Source organism: Pithys albifrons, chromosome 9 (genome assembly GCF_047495875.1).
Source record: "Pithys albifrons albifrons isolate INPA30051 chromosome 9, PitAlb_v1, whole genome shotgun sequence".
Lineage (NCBI taxonomy): Eukaryota > Metazoa > Chordata > Aves > Passeriformes > Thamnophilidae > Pithys > Pithys albifrons.
Genome location: NC_092466.1, coordinates 22,929,568 through 22,949,062, shown reverse-complemented (window position 1 = coordinate 22,949,062; position 19,495 = coordinate 22,929,568). Strand labels below are relative to the sequence as shown.

Sequence of the window (19,495 nt, the reverse complement as noted above, 5' to 3'; positions counted from 1 at the left end):
GCTTCTTCACATATTAATCAGTAAAACAGGAGTAGAGTTTGATTCCAGTTATCAAGTGTATTGATTTTTCAAAATCAAAAGAAAGGGAAAAGCCAGGAGGGGCAAAAAAAACCCCAAACCCAACAAAAACCCTAACAAAACCCAAGAGGAGCTATGTCTACTTTTGTAATGGAATTCGTTTTCTCACATCTGACATCCCTTCTTCAGAAAATGCCCTGTGCAAAATGATATAGCAGTGCATTTCATTTCCACTACCCAAATACTTTATCCTCCCAAATACCACAAAAATTTTCAGATATCCAGATAGTTTCTGCTTTCTGAATGCAGAAGCATTACCTGAAAAAACAAAAGCAACTTGATACAAAAACAAAAAAGGAGAACAGACATGCCAGTAGTGGGCACTGCAATTTAATCTCTGATCAACTGAACAATTTGCTTGCTGTGCACAACATGCAATTTCTTTTCTATTTGTTAGACAGCAAGACCAGCTTTGAGATACACTGCAATGTGCAAAATTACAAATCCAATTACAATAAAACTCCACTTGAGTGAAGTTTTGTTATTTATAAATTGCACTGAGATTGGTTTTTATTTTAGTTAGGCATCAGTAGCTAAAGTTTAACCATCCAGCAAACTGATTGGCAGTCTCAACATTTCATTCTTTATATCTAATACATCTAAGGAACTAATTAAAGATAATTTAGTCTTAATGAGGCAGAGAGAACATATCGATGTTAATTCAAATAGAAGCTGATCCATGAAAGTCAAGACTTCCAGTTCTGAAGTGTCTCAAGACCCACCAGGGGATTATTACACAACAGAAGGATAGCTGATATCTAAGCTCACCTGATTAATGTAAGCTCTGTCTAACCAAGCACAAATCCTATTAATTTTCTAAATATCAAAAAACAGATTTGAAAATACAGGAAATCTATAAAGCACTAAAGGAAGGCAGTTTAAAATCTGTGGGGTCTGCTGTTGCATACTGGGGTGAAATTTTCTTACTTCAGAGTGTAATAATTGGTTTAAATATACTAAAAAATACGTTGGCTAAAATATACAGTAACTATGGGGGTGACAGATTCAGAAGCACACAAACAAAAACATATCTCGATGAACTGAAAACACATTTTTATCCATACTGTTTTGTTTTTACTCAAGTACAGATGTAGTCTGTCTCAGGTGCTGGGACAGCCATCTTCAGCACACCTACAAAATGATGATACAGGGACTCCAAATTCAAAGACAACAAAACTCTTCTTTCACTTCCAGCCTTCTCAAAGTTGCACTGGCTTACACAGACCCTACCACTTCTCTGCTCGTGTCCCTTGGGTATCAGTCTCTGACTTTAAGCAGCACTGCTATTTTGTCTTGGAGCTGGGATGGAATGGTCTACATTGCAAAGCTTTACTAAAAGTATCTACACCACTGCAGTTGTAAGCCCATGGGAACAAAAGTCTTTCTACTGGCATAGCTAAAGAAAAGCAGTGCAATCAACTGACAAACCATACTGGCCAATTAACTCCTCTTCTAGCATATTTTCCACACAGGATTTTTTCAGAATAGGTAAACTGATCAAAGAACATTCCCATCCAGAACTACACAGTTGCTTCAGAAAAGGTTTTATAGCATGGAGTTGTGGAAGAAATTTACCCAGGTTTCTCACCAAATCCTTCTGTAAACCAGCAATAGTCTAAGCCAAGAACATGCCTGGTACCATCCCTGCACAAGTTCTGCACAAAGCAAGTGTGCTACAGTATTTGTGTTCAAAATTATCCTCGTTGCTCACCTCAGGGGAATCAACTGCATTAAAAACAGCCACACAGACTGTGCAAGAGCTGCTGCAGCACACAGGGTACACACGATCAGCAGAGTGCCATTACCTTGTGCCTGACAAGTAACAGGTGCCCAACTGCTTTAGTACGTTACTTGAAATATTACTCAAATGCCCACTAGAGTAACAGATTAATTTCATAACAAAATGAACTGGATACTCAAGAGCCTCAGCAGACTGCTCACAGTCTTTATTAGTGTGATTATTCCTCATCTTCTGTAATGTTGCAAATCTGTGTAAGCAAAATTCTTGATCATCATTTCATGTCACAATGCAAAACTGAGTTTTCAGAGCCAATACAGATCTCAAACAATACTGAATTCTCTATTTCACAAGTTTGGGTTCTCTATCAGTTCACTCAGCAGATCTGCACCTTGACATAGAAATGAATTCACACCTCTCATTTGTAATTATCCTCGTTATCCAAATGGCAAAACTCAATGTAAAAAAAAAACCACCTACCCAAAAACCCCCAATCTCTTCCATACACCCCAGCCCAGTTTGTTTCAGTTCTCAATCTGTGTATGTTCAAAGACTGGATGAGGTTCACAAGGTTTAAAATATTTTTAGAAAACATACTTGACATGAACATTTCTAGTATTTGTAAATTCAGCCAACTTACCACTGCTGCCACAGTCGGCACATGACAAGAGCTCTTCTGGTTTCTTTTCACGATTTGACTCTTTCGTTCCCAAACAAAAGCTACATATCGGGATGGGATCGGCTCGTGGCTGGATTTAAAAAGAAATAGACAGAGTTAGCTAGCAAAAAAACCCCAAACCCAAACCAAGACCCACCAGCCTCAGTGGCTTTTACCTGGTATTTTGTTGTACCATATATTAATAACCTGGATAAACATCCATTTTACTAACTTTGGAATAAGCAAGTTTTTATCTTAAGGTATTTCATAAAACTTAAGTTGGCCCATAATAAGCAACCCTGTGTACTAACCCACACAAATGTTTCCAGTACAAGACTAGTGCTAGCAAAACCAAGGAAAAATTACAACTTGGGACACTATTCTTCCACAGACAACTTCAACTCCATTACTTGTTCTTAAAATGCAATAGTGCTCAGAGCAAGATGTAAACTGGTCTTTATTACACAGTAATACAATTCATTGACAAAAGAAAACAGAAACTTATTAAAAACTCTCAAATTTAAGACATTATTTATTACTTGGAAATCCAATAGAACTCACACCTTTGAAACTGTCATTTTAGGGTAAAAACACTGGATGCAACAGACAAAGGGTTATTCATTCCAGTCTGATGAGTCCCATCAGCTTTGACACACAATTGTAATAGAAAACCATGCAAATCTTTCAATCTCCAGAAGCAAAACATGAAGCTTTTCAGAGAACTTCAGAAGTGATACAGATTTACTTCCCATCCTCCTTATCAACTATGTGACCAACTATCAGAGATTGACTGAACACCTATTAAACAGTTTCAGCATTACATTTTAGAGCTTTAATGAAACTACTTACCGGCAATGTCCAAAATAGTAATGTATTAATGACTACATGGGACTATCTGTGAGCAGGTCTGTAACAAAACTATATGCAACTATTTCTCCCAAGTGGGATACTCAACAGAGTGCCTTCCCACACTGGCTTGTAGCAGCCAGTCTCACAGTAACTCATACATTAAAATAGTTTCTTTCACATACATAGTTTCCAGATTTAGGTAAGCAATGCTGTTAGTTTTATATATCAGAGTTATTATTGATTGGTTTTACCTTCATTTTACTTTGGAAGCTGACAGACCATCTTCATTTGACCTATAAATCTGTATTCCATTGCACATCTGCAAGTGGGAAATGCTTGTTTTTAAGGGTATTCCTGTGAAGGAATCAGCTACACATAGATATGCCCTTATATGTCAACACAATACAGAAATATTGAAACCACTTCCATCTTACTAAGCTTTAGGATCATCTTCAGCCAAGCAGCAGATTCTGAAGAATACAAACACCAGCAAGGTAAATCTGTCCTACCCATCCCAGAAGAGCACACATACCCTTATCCCCTGCCTACAACACTTCCATATAAACATATCCCGAGGCATCACCCCTTCTGACAACACAGTCCTCGGGAGGATGAGGTTTGCTCAGAAAGTTCAACTCCTCACAATCCAATTAGTGAAATACTGACATGCATGTATACCCCTAAAAATATACAAAAAAGATAAACAGAGCTGGAGGCTTTTTCTAAGTATGGAGATGTGTGTTCTATTCAAGTAACTACACAAGAAAACTGCTATTACCTTCTTATAACTAATAGGAACAAACATCATCTGCAGTACATCTCACTAAGATCTCCATTATGGATTAAATGGATAGCTGAAATACAAAATTTCTGTCCAGAAAAAAATAATTGTTTAAGTTATAAAACTGTCAGCTTTCTCAAATAGTCATTCTTCAAAAAAATAAATAAAAACATTATTGATGTTCTTCACCAATTTTAGCAGGGGGGCTTTGAATGAGATCAGTAATTCTAAGGGTGGGAAGGGTTATACAAATTATTTGCAGGATTTTTCACTTTTTATTTTTTTATTATTATTTTATTATGTTTTCACAACAATGCACATAGAAATAAAATAAAATTAGTTAGCTACTATTTTTGCCAGTCAGATACCATAATTCAACAGATATGTCCCATCATTTTGCTTTTATTGTCACTGGAGTGAAATGGTATTCACAAAAAAATCCCAAACAAACACGCCAATAATCATCAGCAGAAAAATGGTGCAGCACTATTCAAACACAACTCGCAGCATTGTATGGACATTTCTTAACCGCTGCTTATGAGTTTAATATAGATAATTTAAAAAGAAAGATTATTCTTTTAGTGAAATCTGGTAAAAATCTCTTCTTGGCAACCACACTGTTCTCCTTCCCTTTGATATAATAGGGCTCCAGCCATTTAAAAAATGCTGACTGCTCTGATAAATAATTTACAAAACATCACATATCATTCAAATCCAGGTCCACAATCTCATCTATCTTTCCAAGATTTTTTTTCTTGCTCTAGGAAAAGACATGGCCATTAGCCAACATTCATTTACTTCCCTATTTCAAACCACCCCCACCACCCCCGCCCTTTTTTACTGAAGGTAAAATAAAGGACAAAGGTTGTTGGCAGTTCAGGGCTACAAAGACTGATGTTCCCATACCAAACCTAATCACAAAGAGCTCGCAAATCCTATCACATTGCACACAAGTTTTCAGGAAACTCACAGGCTCCAATATATATTTTGAAGCCATTTACATTAATAACTGTATTACAGGGTCCGATCTCTCCACTACTGAAAGTTAAGAACACACACACACACTTCTCAGCACAGTAAACACAACAGTTTCGTATTGTTTTAGCTTGCACAGTCAAAGCAAAACTAAATTCATACTGGCAATGTTTGTTCTGGCCCAGACCTGTCTCAGTTGGGATGAACTCTAAGGTTTTGGGTTAATATTTTGGAGGGGGGGGGCTGGGAGTGTTGGCCATTTTTTGGACTGTAACAGAACGTAGATCAAACAGCAATGCACCTACTACCTTAATCTACAAGAATTATAAAGTAGTGATTCGGAAAAGAGATTTTATCTTCTAAAATACAGCCATCATATATCATTATCTTGAAACACAATGATTAGCCTTCAGAAAGGTTAATTCTATCTCCTCTCTTACAGGAAGTAGTATAGTCAGTTGTTCAACACTGCAGCACTTCTTACCAGATAAACTAGTACTATTTTTCTTCTTTTTCCACCTCAGTTTAAAAGCAAAGTAACTTTTTCAGCTGATACATAAGAAAGACAGCAATATTTGCATTACAAAAACTTTAAGTGCACGGAAAGAATTTTTCACCCCTTTAATTCTGCAAAAAAGGTAAGTGACAACTTGCAAAACTCTTTAGTTTTCTAGGTCACTAGAAATTGTACATTCAAATTTAAAAGGCTGGCTTGTTCTAATAACTCTATTTCCAACTGCAGTAAGAGCAAATTTACAGAAAATTCATACTTTATGCCAACACATAGTTGTGTTCAGAAACTGAAGCTTTAGAAAGAGCAGTCAGGCAACAGGATTTTTTAAAAAAATATGTATATATACACACACACTATCGAGAAATAACAGACCATCAACTCAGCACCTGTATGTACATAGGTTATTTTTTGATTTAACTTTCCAAGCAGAAATTGAACAACACTTAAGCACCACAGATCCAACTGCCACAGTCAATCAATTCCTTAAAATGTCATGCATACAACCACTGCAGTCCATCAATGCTCTAAATAGTGTTAAAACCATGTACCCTATTATGATACAGTACAAAGTACACCACCAAAATCTAATTTCATAACATTTATAATTTCAAAACCATTCTAAACAATAACTGTGATTAACCTAATGCTTAAGAGAGTTTTCACTAAAAATTTTATGCATGTATTTCACCAGTAAGACAGGTGGCCCTCAAGACAACTGGCCTCTGGAGCTGGTGGACAGGGAGAGGGAGCTGAATACTCCTCCTGTATTCCAGGAGGAAATAGTGATCGACTTACTGAGCCAGCTGGATCCTAACAAGTCTATGGGACCAGATGGGATCCATCCCAGGGTGATGAAGGAGCTGGCAGAAGAGCTTGCCAAGCCACTCTCCATCATCTTCCAACAGTCCTGGCTCTCTGTGGAGGTCCCAGATGATTGGAGGTTGGCGAATGTCACCCCAATCCACAAAAAGGGCTGCAAGCAGGACCCTGGCAACTACAGGCCTGTCAGCCTGACCTCCGTGCCTGGCAGGGTTATGGAGCAGTTCATCCTGAGTGTAATCACACAGCACCTTCAGGGTGGACAAGGGATTAGACCCAGCCAGCATGGGTTTAGGAGGGGCAGGTCCTGTCTGACCAACCTGATCTCTTTCTACGATCAGGTGACCCACCTGGTAGACGAGGGGAAGGCTGTGGATGTGGTCTATCTGGACTTCAGCAAGGCCTTTGACACTGTCTCCCATAATATACTCCTGAAAAAGCTGGTAGCCCATGGCCTGGACAAGTGTACCCTCTCCTGGATTAAGAGCTGGCTGGAGGGTCGGGCCCAGAGAGTGCTGGCGAACGGAGCTGCATCCAGCTGGCGGCCAGTCACCAGTGGTGTTCCCCAGGGGTCTGTATTGGGTCCAGTCCTGTTTAACATCTTTATTGATGATTTAGATGAGGGGATTGAGTCCATCATCAGCAAATTTGCTGATGACACCAAGTTGGGAGGGAGTGTCGACCTGCTGGAAGGCAGGAGGGCTCTGCAGAGGGATCTGGATAGACTTGAGAGATGGGCTGATTCCAATGGGATGAAGTTCAACAAGGCCAAGTGCCGGGTCCTGCACTTTGGCCACAACAACCCCCTGCAGCACTACAGGCTGGGCACAGAGTGGCTGGAGAGCAGCCAGGCAGAAAGGGACCTTGGAGTACTAATTGACAGGAAGCTCAACATGAGCCAACAGTGTGCCCAGGTGGCCAAGAAGACCAATGGGATCCTGTCCTGTATCAAAAATAGCGTGACCAGCAGGACCAGGGAAGTGATCCTTCCCCTGTACTCTGCATTGTGAGGCCACACCTTGAGTACTGTGTTCAGTTCTGGGCCCCTCAGTTCAGAAAGGATATTGAGGTGCTGGAGCGGGTCCAGAGAAGAGCAACAAGGCTGGTGAAGGGACTGGAGCACAAGCCCTATGGGGAGAGGCTGAGGGAGCTGGGGTTGTTTAGCCTGGAGAAGAGGAGGCTCAGAGGTGACCTCATCACTGTCTAGAACTACCTGAAGGGAAGTTATAGCCAGGTGGGGGCTGGTCTCTTCTCCCAGGCACTCAGCAATAGCACAAGGGGGCACGGGCTTAAGCTCTGCCAGGGGAAATTTAAGTTGGATATCAGAAAAAAATTCTTTCCAGAGAGAGTAATCAGGCATTGGAATGGGCTGCCCGGAGAGGTGGTGGATTCACCATCCCTAGAGATTTTTAAACACAGATTGGACGTGGTGCTGGGTGCCATGATCTAGTAAATGAACTAGAGTTGAACCAAGGGTTGGACTCGATGATCTTGGAGGTCTTTTCCAACCCAATCGATTCTATGATTCTATGTACACTTAATTTTGTTTATAGCTTCATCATTTCAGTCACTTCAGAACACAAGAATAAAAAATGTGTTTAATAAGTTTGTGCTACACATCAAGACCAAAAACAACAAAAATGTATTGGTTTAGTGCCTTTAGTAAGTGTTTTGTAATTGACTAAACTGAGAAAACGCAAAACCACCAGAAAAAACCCACCACAGAGTTTCAGCTATTTAGCATATTTTACACAGTCTGAAACACTAAGGACTCACTTTCCTTACTGCTCTCAGTGTTTACATATTCTGCATTCTGACTGGTCCACAAAAAATAGAGAATCATAGAACGGTTTGGATTGGAAAGAACTTAAAGATTCTAGTTCCAAACTCCTCTGCCATGGGAAAGGACACCTTTCACATCATCACGAATTCAGAACAACACACAGTGTTAGCATTTAGTTAAACCCCTGCAATTTCAATATTTAAGGAAAGACTTAGAAGTCATTTATGGAACCAATAAATTATTTATTTTAATAACTCACAGCTCTCTGTTCTGAGACACTAACAGGCTTTGCCACTGCATAATTTCAATCCTTGGTAGAAAGTCTGCTGGATTTCTGATACCTTATGCCAGAACTTGCCTCAAAACTCTGGCCCAAAACAACAATTTATTTACTGTCATTTCCATGCTTGTGGAATTTATGTGCCTATCTGGCTACATTTATAATTGCCATGAAATTCTTAATGCATTTAGCTTGTTCTAACATCCCACCCATCAAAAAAGTCACATTAGGTCCTGAAAAGTCTTACTTTTGAGTATGTAGTTACTCACAACTATAAATCCCACTCAAAGCAAGAGTACTGTTTGCACAGTATAGCACTCTGAGGCTTTGAACAGATTGTCTGAAAACTATTAGGCATTAGCTGTGTACACACAATTACAGTTTCAAGTGCTAGTCTCATTAAGTGTTAGACACACATTAGAAGAAATTAAAAGTTTTGCACACACTCACAAGAAATTGAGTTGTAAACCAAGAACCTCAACTGTTCAATTTGCAACTGCCTCTCAACGCCTTTCCAGAAACTCCCCAACATCATCTGACAACCTGGTGGAAGACACACGTTGTTCATGATACACAAATGAAATTAGATCTCTGTTACCCTATTAAAAGAGACAGCATGCAAGTAATTACGGAGTTAACAGAGAGGCAAATTTTATTGAAAACTGAAACTGCCATGACCTTCAATACAGACCCACTGTTCTGGTCCCATTTACAGCCTTAGGAGGGACAGAAGCAGCTCCCTTTCTCAGAATGCCTTATTTTCACAAAGTGCCTTCATGAGCTCTTCTTTTTACCATAGTTTGAAAAAACAAGAAGCACCACCATTAGCATCACTAAGTACTGGTTTTTTTAATATTAATATTGAAAAGCAAAAGCTTAATCAGTCTCAGGTACTGATTTACAGTCTCAGCTACTGAGCTGCACCCAGTCACAGGCAAGACAAGATCCTGTGAGTACTCTCAGCTGCAATCCCTCTACTGCATCCATTCTGTGTGTAATAAAGACTTAACTTTCCACATCTGAAAATAAAATCCATCACATTTCAGGAACTAGTTACTCTAAGTTACTCTAAATTAAACTGAACTCAAATATTTTCAAACAACTCCTTAGTAACTATCCAGTAGCTCTCATGTCAGTTCTACAGGCCCACAAAGGATGGTGAAAGGTACACATTAACTCAAACGATGGTCAAAACATGCTGACAAGGTATTGCTGCAGAAGTGTGAAAATACTAGGCCTGCTACACACTTCAATGTAGCCCATGCATTCAAAGAGCACAAAGCAAAGGCCAGCCAAAGGGCAGCTCCAAGAAAAGAGGACCAACCAGGGTGCCAACTATCTTGATTACACCTTTAAGTCAAGAACTTGCATAAATGGTGTGTGTTGAGGAAGAACTACAGTCTGAAATTTCTCTTCCCTCAAAGATTATCATGACTGCTAGAATGCAGGTTCATGTTCTCTTTTGCTCTATAAAGCTAATTTCAGTACTACACAGTGGCTTTCTCTGCTCACATCCTCCTAGACTTCCAAAGGTTACGTCTGTTTGGGCATTATGATATACAATGTAACAGTCAGAGGTACATAAATTATCCAAACTGTTAATTTAAAACGCTACATGTGCTCCTGGAGTCAACACCCCAAAGCCATCCAACTGCAACAGTAACACCACATCTCAGAGGTCAAAGCACGTTCTTACAGTTCCACGACCTCCACTCTGTGTACACACTCCAAGCAACCAGCAGACGACCCTGAACGGGATCCTGAGGACACACCTAGAAAGACCGGATCTCACATAATGTTCTTGAAACATTATGTCTTGAAAACTGGAAATCTCAGTTCCATCCTGCACTCCTGATGAGGTGAGAAAGTCCTGAAAGTGAATGCAAATTGATACATTTCTGGAGTAAACAGCAGGGGGGGGAGCACTCTCCCACCCAGAATATGTAAGAAATTGGCAGTTCCTTAAACAGGCTTAAGAAGTCTATTCACCTCAACACTCCAGTGTTTTTAAATGTTTTGGGTTTTCACTTGTTGGTTTCAGGTTGGTTTTTTTGTTTGGTTTGGGTTTTTGTTGGTTTTTTTTTTTTTTACAAAGCCAAGAAGTGCCAACCAAAAAACTTTGCGTCTTGCTTTCCATACAGAAAAACACAGCCAGGCCTACAATGCAAATTGCTCTCCTATAGTGTTTTAAGTAGCTCTTACAGGAAAATACCTCGTGTACCTCCCTGGACATGATGCCTCGCACTTGAACACAGCTCCCACATGTCTTTGTGTGCTTTAGTAATAACCTCAGCAGTCAGCAAGTAACACTACTGCTGATGGAACTGAATAGCAAAAAACTAACCTGCATCTTCATAATCAAGCACGGTAATGAGGAAGACAGGCATAAAATTGCATAGAGTTTTAGGCAGTTTTCAAAATACAGTTTCTTTTTTTATGTTACTGAAAGGAACATTCCTGCTGCCTCTTCCAAACTGGGAAACAATACAACCTACAATAGGGGAACTTGCAGCAATTACTCCTTAGAAAACAGGATGGAACTACATGCTTCAAAAGTCTCTTTTCCTTGAAACCTGTACATGAAAATAGAAGCTGAGTTCCATTTCAAAAGACTTTTGTGTTTTCAAAAATAATACAACATATTACAAACGAAACCAAAACTTCAATTTATTATTCCTTTGAAGAAAACAACTGAGAATTGTGCTCTGCACAGTGAATATTGATCAACATGCAGGGAAGAAACCCTGATACAAAAAAACCACAAAGCCCCCCAGAAAACCACACACATACGTTTCTAGAAAGTTGTATTCATTTGTCCCAGTCCCCTTAATTAGCTGCACATAAACCATCCTGTACTCATGTTTTGTTTGCAGTTTATCCACTGAAAATTTTAAAAATTCACTTTCTGTTGAAAGCAAATACAGATCACCCAAAGCAAACACAGGATACATCTGCTAGAGGAGGGTGCAAAGTGGCAGTTCAAAAATACAGATAAGTCTCCAGTTCTCCAAAGGCTCAGCTTTTATTTTCAACATAATGAATCTAAAGCCTCCACACTTACAGAAGGGAGGCTTTCAAATCATAGTCCCAACAGATACACAGGACTACTGAAGTTAGCCCAAAACCAAGCCCTGGATATAGGTACGCCCTGCTATCATTTCTGTCAACAAACTCTGATACTTATTTAAAGTGTATCCCTTATGTGATCTTTTGTTGATTCTCATGTGTCATGGCTTCACCCCAGCTGGCAACTGAGCTCTATACAGCTGCTCACTCACTGCCCTGTCATCAGGACAGGAGAGAGAACTTGGAACACCTAAAGTGAAAAACTCACGGGTTGAGGTGAAGACGGTTTAATAGCCAAAGCAAAAGCTGCGCACACAAGCAAAGCAAACCAAGGAATTCACGCATCACTTCCCATGGGCAGGCAGGTGTTCAGCCATCTCCAGGAGAGGATTCCATCATGAGCAATGGCTACTTGCAAGGACAAACACCATCGCTCAATGTACTCCACTTCCTTCTTCTTACTCCCACTTTATATACTGAGCATAATGCCTGACAATATGGAATATCCCTTTGGTCACAGTTGAGATCAGCTGTCCCAGCTGGGCACCCTCCAAGACTCCTGTGCACCCCCAGGCTCCTCACTGAAGGGGAGGGGTGAGGAGCAGAAGATGCCTTGTCTCTGGGTAAGCACTGTTCAGCAATGACAAAAACTATCCCTGTATTATCAACAAAGCTTCAACACAAACCCAAAATACAGCCCCACAGTAGCTACCATGAAGAAAATGGACTCCACCCCAGTGAGTTCCAGCACACTGTGGTAGCACTACAGGGGAAAAAAGGCTTTTCTCTCCTGAATGGGAGGATGGAATTTGTCATTTAATGTGCGAGTTTCCTGTTTCAGTCCTGCACCTGGGATTAAATAACTGAAAATTGTCTTCACCTTTCCACTGTAGTAGCAAGAAGTGTTTTTAAAGTAATAAAAGCAGTTCTGTAGCCATGGCTCTTAATATACCTGGGCTGTGATAGAAGGATACCCTCGTCTCTTCACTGAGATTAGAGCACAATGACAGAACCTGCCACTGTAAGGTGCTCACACTTACCAGCCAGATTATCAAGAGCTGAAGATGTAAATACATTCTTTATACACTGCAGTTTTCTATTTGCATCTTCCCATAATTCTGATGACCATCATCTACATTGTGTAAATATAACCTTGGGCCAATCAACCTTCAATCTTCTTGAAATTCTATCTTCAATGGTTTTGAAGTGAAATGAACATTGGGAAAAATGTTTTTAGTACTATTCACCTATCTTATTAATACCTGTGGCAATATAGTTTCCTCAGGAATACACATTTGTAAGTGATCTCTATCAAAGAGATGAAACTGAACACACCATGCACTATCATGTAGACCATGTCAGACAACTGGGTTTGCCCCCTTCTTTCACCTCCTGCAAGGTACCCCTGGGAAGTTAATTCAAAACACATTTTTAAGTTAGATTTGATATAAAGGTAACTCGGTTCTATTTTCTTTGCACCTAAGACATATAAAACTTTTGTCTTCAGACTAATCTGAAATATTTCAATAAGAGAGGGGCTCCAAAACTTTCTTTCCTTTTTAACACCAAATTACATCCTTTCTGTTCCCTTACTTACCTACTATGAGACCAGCATCTGGTTCAAAAGCTGAACATTTTAATCTCTACTTTCTGGCTAAGAGACCTCTTTGTTTGTCAAATTACAGTCTTCCATCTGGCACCTAAAACAAGCTCAAGTGTACCAACAATAGGCTTGCTTTCCTTCATTTCCATTTCATGTAGCTCAATTTTTCCTTTTTCCAAAACAAGGAGTTTTAACTCTTCTGAACTCCCTCAAAACTTGGTCCTTTAAATCCATCTCAATGTCTTAAGAGCATGGCACATTTCTGTTACTTGCCATGCACTCCCTATAATAAAAACTATGTACTTTAGCATCAATTACATATCATTATTATCCCCATCATGACCTCACCTTCTGTGTCACTGACAAAGCTGTGTTTGACAACGTGCAGTTAAAAACGATCCACATCATGAACATGTAACCCTTCCAAAAATCTCATCTTCACGTACACTTGTAGGCATTCATTCAGAGATAAAGCTCACTATGTATCTTGCTCATCACTTGCTAAATTTCCACACTGTCTTCATGTATCTCAGTTTTTTCATATGTTTAGGAGACTTCCAAACCTTTGGGCATGAAATCCATTGGGGCTTGTCACATGTATATGCAGTTGTTCAAATGGGATTGCGCTTTCCAACTGAAAATTTTACCTTTTACTGCAATGCCAGTATAACGAAGCAGGTGACACATGTAATCACAAGCAAGCAAGCAGTGCTGCAGTTTGCAGACCATGATCCCATGGGCATGTCAATTTTTACATTCTTTGGGGAAAGGTATTGTTTTTAAGCAGATTAAATAAACTGCAGTACGAAAAGCACACGCTTCATTGCCATGATATTGTGTTTACTCAGATGTTTGTATACATGCACATTTTTATTCATAACTTATTATCAAAGTCATCCTACATAAATGCGTATAATGTTTGCAGTGTGGCACAGGATAATTATTAGTTGTCTCAATGCTAATTGCTCAGGGAAAATGTTTAATTGCATATTAAATTGATCATATGCATATTTTATCTAGTTTACACTTTGGGGCAAGTTTACTGTCAGCAAGATCTAGATTTGAACAGTGGTATACTAAATACAGAAGTAGGTCTAATGTTTGAAATGCAATTCTCAGTAAAATAAGGAGGGTCCTGTTCTACTTCAAGATGAAGTAGCTGAATTTCCACAGAAAGTCAAGACATATTGTGCCTAATTGCCTCAAAACCTGAAGGGAAAAATATTAGGACCAAAGAAATATTATGGCTGCAAATCCCAGAAGCTGGTATGGGATTACAGGAGAACTCTGTCTTTGAATTTCTTCCACTCATATGATTAGGAAATGGAAGCTTTAAATAGAGAACTCTGGTTTTGTTGTTCTGTTGTGTGGATTTAGTTTGCTGTTTAAGAAGTATTTAGTTTTAACTCATGCATGTAACTTGACAATTATTGTAACTGCTCAATTATTTCCAGAGCAAATGTAATATAAATTATGTAACTAAATCCCACAGCCACTTCTCTTGCTGAGCCCCAAGTACTGGAGAACTAACACAGCTAAGCACAGACTCCTATGGGCTGCAAGTGGCAGCAGCCAGGCCACTGACCTGCTGTTGCTTAGTCACTGGTTTCTATTTGGTAAAAGACATCAGCACTAAGATACTTCTCTACCAGGTGAGCTACAGGGCAATACAAGTAACAAAACCCTAATTATTTATTTACTTCTTTATTTAAAAATTAAGTAATTCCTGGTCTCCTTTCTGAAGGTGGAGAAAGTTGGACAAATATCTGATTAAATGCTAACAGATTCTTTTTTTGTTCCCCTGACAGGAACTGAACTATATTCTTGAAGGAAGAAAAGCAGTTTATTCAACAGCCAAGACACTGAAATGACTCGCAGGCATTTACCTTTACAAGCCATAGCTCAAGGCACAAAGCCATTGAAATGTACCTACAGCGTATTTTATACCAGACCTGGGAGGGTGGCAGTTTTATGCTTGATCAAGTGCTGAAATCCAGGGGAGAGGATAATAAAGGTGAATAAGCACAGTAGCCCAATACCCCAGGGAGTTCCCTAAGAAGCTGGCACTTCCAACAGATGAAAGAGATTGCTCTCTAAGGCCCTGCTTATGTATATTGGGCTGTATGTATAGGTCATGAACAATACTGACATACCATGAAGAAATTACAGTGCTCCCAAATCAAAAAGTAATTCCCTAATTAAAAACCCAGATCATTGTAGTTTATTTTATAAACAAAAATAATCTCCATTAGAACATAACACTGTTGACCAGCCAGGTGATGTAAACCAGAGTTCAAACAGCTCTGAACAAAACCAGTACATGCTTCATAGAAGATCCATTTTTCCTAGAAAGACTTTCAAGTAGGCTTATTATATAAAATTAAATGAAAGTCTCTTGAACAAAACTGGCTTAAAATTTGCCTATTACATTTAAGCTGGTAGGGGAAGGGGTGGAAGGGGGAATTGAAAGAAGATTGCCTATACCACTGTTTCTTAACAGTCTAAATAAAAATATTATTCACAGCTCTGGTGTGTTTGTGGCTTAACTCTCCAGTATTTAAAATGCTTACAACTAAGCATTTATACCTACACCATGAGAAAGATGCCATCAATTTAATGAAAACAAAAAATTACATACAGTGTATTCTAACAGCAAAGTTAATTGAGTAATTACATTTAGGATGAGCACAGTACCTCCTTCAAATTTGCAAAAATCAAGGATTTGTGAAATAGCACTTTAGCACTAAGCACTTCAGTAACAGACTATAAAAAACTCAATATAATCCAACCCATAGAAGGGGCCTTTTCTTTCTACTTTGATGCTTACAATGCAACCAAGAAGTCATCATTACAAACAAGAAATCTTACTAAACTAGTCAACATCAAAGGTGTAACATCTACATCTTTCTATTTTCAAAATATAACCTAACTCTACTGGATACTTTTTTTTCAGGGGATGGGGACAGCAGTGCCAGGGGTAAAGAGAAAAACCCTGCAGCACAAAACAGAGAAAGTTCCCTCAGACTTAAAATTCCATTGAGATCTTGAGTCCACTGCCATCTGAAAGCTGTGCCACTCATGTCCATACAGTCAGGATATGACATATCATTCCTCCCTTTTTTAAGTTCTGGCAAAATTTTCTTGGATATGGCATTTCAGGGGTGGCTCAGCTTTAAGCAAACAGCTATAAATGTCACAATTTGGGAAATAAGGCATACCTGCAGCCCAAGCTATTTTCCTTTAAAGAGAATGCAAGTGACCAGTAAAAAAGACATATATTTTATGTTTCAAATGTAATCAGGTAATATATGGAATAGTTAATACTTGATCTGACCAGAGTGCCTTCTACCACTGCCAAATTAAGAAAAAATATGATCTACTTATTCCACACACACCAAAATAGTTTCATGATAGGCTAATTAATCATGAACATAACTTTTCAGACATTACATAATTTCACAGACTTGCTTATAGCTCCTGCCAAAGAAAACAACAGTTTGAATGAGAAATAAATCTACACTCGAAGAGAGATGACAGCGACAAAACATGACGAAAGTAGGAGAAAGAAGGGGGAAAGGAAGGGGAAAGTATTAATATCGCACAAGACTCCCTCTATAACTTTATTACTCAAAACACAGCAAAGCTTAAAAGCCAAAATTCATGAATAAAGCAACTGAAACTCACTTTTCACTCTAATCTTTCTTACTTTTTTAAAATTACAGGCTATTTATGGAAATTACATTGATAGAACTTAAGAAACAAACCTAAATCATGTGACTTATTCTGTGGCACTTATCTGAAATCAGGAACCTCCTTGTAACAGCCGCAGGTTTATTTCTCATTTGGGATATATCTAGTGGCACTCAGATCAAGCACAGATCACTTCTGTATTTCAGAGTGATCTCAGATTTACATTTTCAACCTGCCAATAAATTAATATGTGATTAATTCAAACTATACGTTAAAAATATATCAACAAAAAAAATCTATATTCTTGGTAATGTTCTTTTAATCCCCCCTGTAGGCCATTCTGAATTCAAACCTCACTGTAACTGATACAATAAGACTATGAAGGCAGAAATGTCGCGGGGGAATCAAACTGGTATCCCAGAAATGTTAATTTCAGCTCCCCAAAGGTTTTACAGCTGCTCCCTATGTCCCAACACAAACATGCAAATATGGGACTTTGCTCTGTAAAAACTCGCCATGTAAATCTATGAAACTGCTACGTATTAATACAGTAACCAGTTTGCTTTCTTCCATTAAAAAAGGAAGAGGGAGGATGCTGGAAGAGGGAATGTTTCCAGTCATTCAGGACTCTTGCAAGTGTTTTCTGTTTTTACAATTCTTCTCTTCATGCATTGATAACATTCCCAGGGAGGGCCACCCCAATCTTCTCTGGACAACCTGTTACAATCCTTCACCACCCTCACAATAAAGAATTTCTTCCCAATATCTAATCCAAACATTACTCCAATCCTTTCAATTCAACCTGAACCCTTTAAATTAAACTCATTACCCCTTGTCCTATCACTACATGCCCTTGTAAAAACTCCTGCCTTCCTGTAGGCCCCTTTAGGTACTGGAAGGTGCGCTGTGGGGTCTCTCAGGAGCCTTCTCTTCTGCACATGAAACAACCCCAACTCTCATCCCGTCTTCATAGGAGAGGTGCTCCAGCCTGCTGATCATCTTCATGGTCTGCTGATCAGCATCCTCTACAGGATCTGCACTGCTTGGAGAGGAAAGGTGGAGGGAAAGTGTAATTAAATACTCAGGTCATCAACATACACAAGGATAGTTCCCACACAAAGCTATAGAACCTGCTGGGAGAAACCAGCATCTCTTAGGATGACTGTTCCCCTGAATACTCTGGTAACTCATCTCTGGACACACCTTCTATGTTGTGTCCAGAGGAGATAAATTCAGAGTGAAAACGCAAATCCATGTCAAGTCAGACAACAGCAAAACAGCAACTCATTATCAGTCCTGAACACTGCCAAGGTTGGAGGTTCAAGGATCTCTGGGCAGCCTCATGATTTTTTCAGGAATAAATCCTTCTATCAATCATCACAAGCACATTCCCTAAAAGCGCAAAATCTCTGAAGTCAAACAGAAGTAAGAGTCGCATACAACCTACCAGCAAACAAATCAAAGGGTACCACCTGACAGTTGTGTAATATGTCAGAGCTGCAACTTTTTTTTTATAGGGTTCATAAACATATTACTGCACTAGTTAAGTCCCATTCCCCCATTTGAAATTTATTTCTACTACAATTCTGAACAACGTACCAGGGCATTTTGTGCAGCTTTCATAAGTCCCATTTAATTGAAAGCATCTAAATTAAGCTACCAACAGCTGCTAGAAAAAATTTCCATTAAGAGCTTCAGCTTCTGTTTTGGACCTGTCATTTGATTCTTTTCACACTGTCTTTCGATAGCTGATTAAAGTATCACTGTTTAGAAAACACTCCAAACTTTAAGGACTTTTCTTTGCTCTTCTCACCACACCACTAAAGACAATGCAGCATCCGGGAGCACTGACCCCATCCCTTGGAACTGGGGCTGACTCTGCAGCTCGACCTCAGTTCTGCATAGGGAGTGATGTGTCACCGTCAGCACAGACATGTAACCCTGACTGATGAATGAGGAAAAAAGGAGAGAAGCCTACAGCACAGCTTTCATCAAAAGCTGTCAGCTCTGAGAAAGTAACATAACAAATTAATTCATTCTCAGCAGTAGTTACACCAGGAACTTTTCAGCTTGAAGATCAGAAGTTCACAGAGACAAGGAACCCCCTTCCCACCCCAAACTCCCAAGTACACCAGAGACAGGAGTGAGAAGACTGTGGTGATTGTCAAAGTGAAGTGTTTCTGGGACATCTACAATATAAAGCAATTTACAGGTGACTGTCAAGTCTTCTTTCCAAACTCTAATTTAGTAGACTTAATCAACATGAACTCATCCACACTTGATTTGTTCAGAAATGAAAGCAAGCATAATTTCTCTGAAAAAACCTCACTATTTGCCCTGGACACAGTATTTTAAAGTAATTCCAAAGCAATTCTATTCTTAAGACAATACATCTGCAAACTAATATGCTATCCACAGCTTTAGACTATCCTTCCTTGCTTTACTTCAAAACAGTAAGAACTTCTTAAACTGACTCTTCCACTCATTCAGCTGTATCAGGAAGAATTAAGGGAGATACCTTCGTTTTCTTTCAGTCTGAAACATGATCATCTGGCAACGAAACCTTTTCACTTACCGGTAAGAACTGATGCCTGTTAGGCAAGCAAAAAAACTGTATGGACTGTGTAGTTCAAAGAAAAATCGATAAAAATATTTGGTCAT

At 39.2% G+C, this 19,495-nt stretch overlaps 1 protein-coding gene across 7 annotated transcripts in view; it reads right to left on the bottom strand.

Annotated features, from left to right (window-relative positions):
* The window catches only part of KAT6B (lysine acetyltransferase 6B), a 105,386-nt gene that overhangs the window by 48,553 nt on the left and 37,338 nt on the right, over nucleotides 1-19,495 (bottom strand). For all 7 annotated transcript variants that reach the window (XM_071563410.1, XM_071563411.1, XM_071563409.1 and 4 more), the window contains one exon: nucleotides 2,457-2,565. In XM_071563410.1, the coding sequence (XP_071419511.1) occupies nucleotides 2,457-2,565 (109 nt within the window). The remainder of the gene's footprint in view (nucleotides 1-2,456; nucleotides 2,566-19,495) is intronic.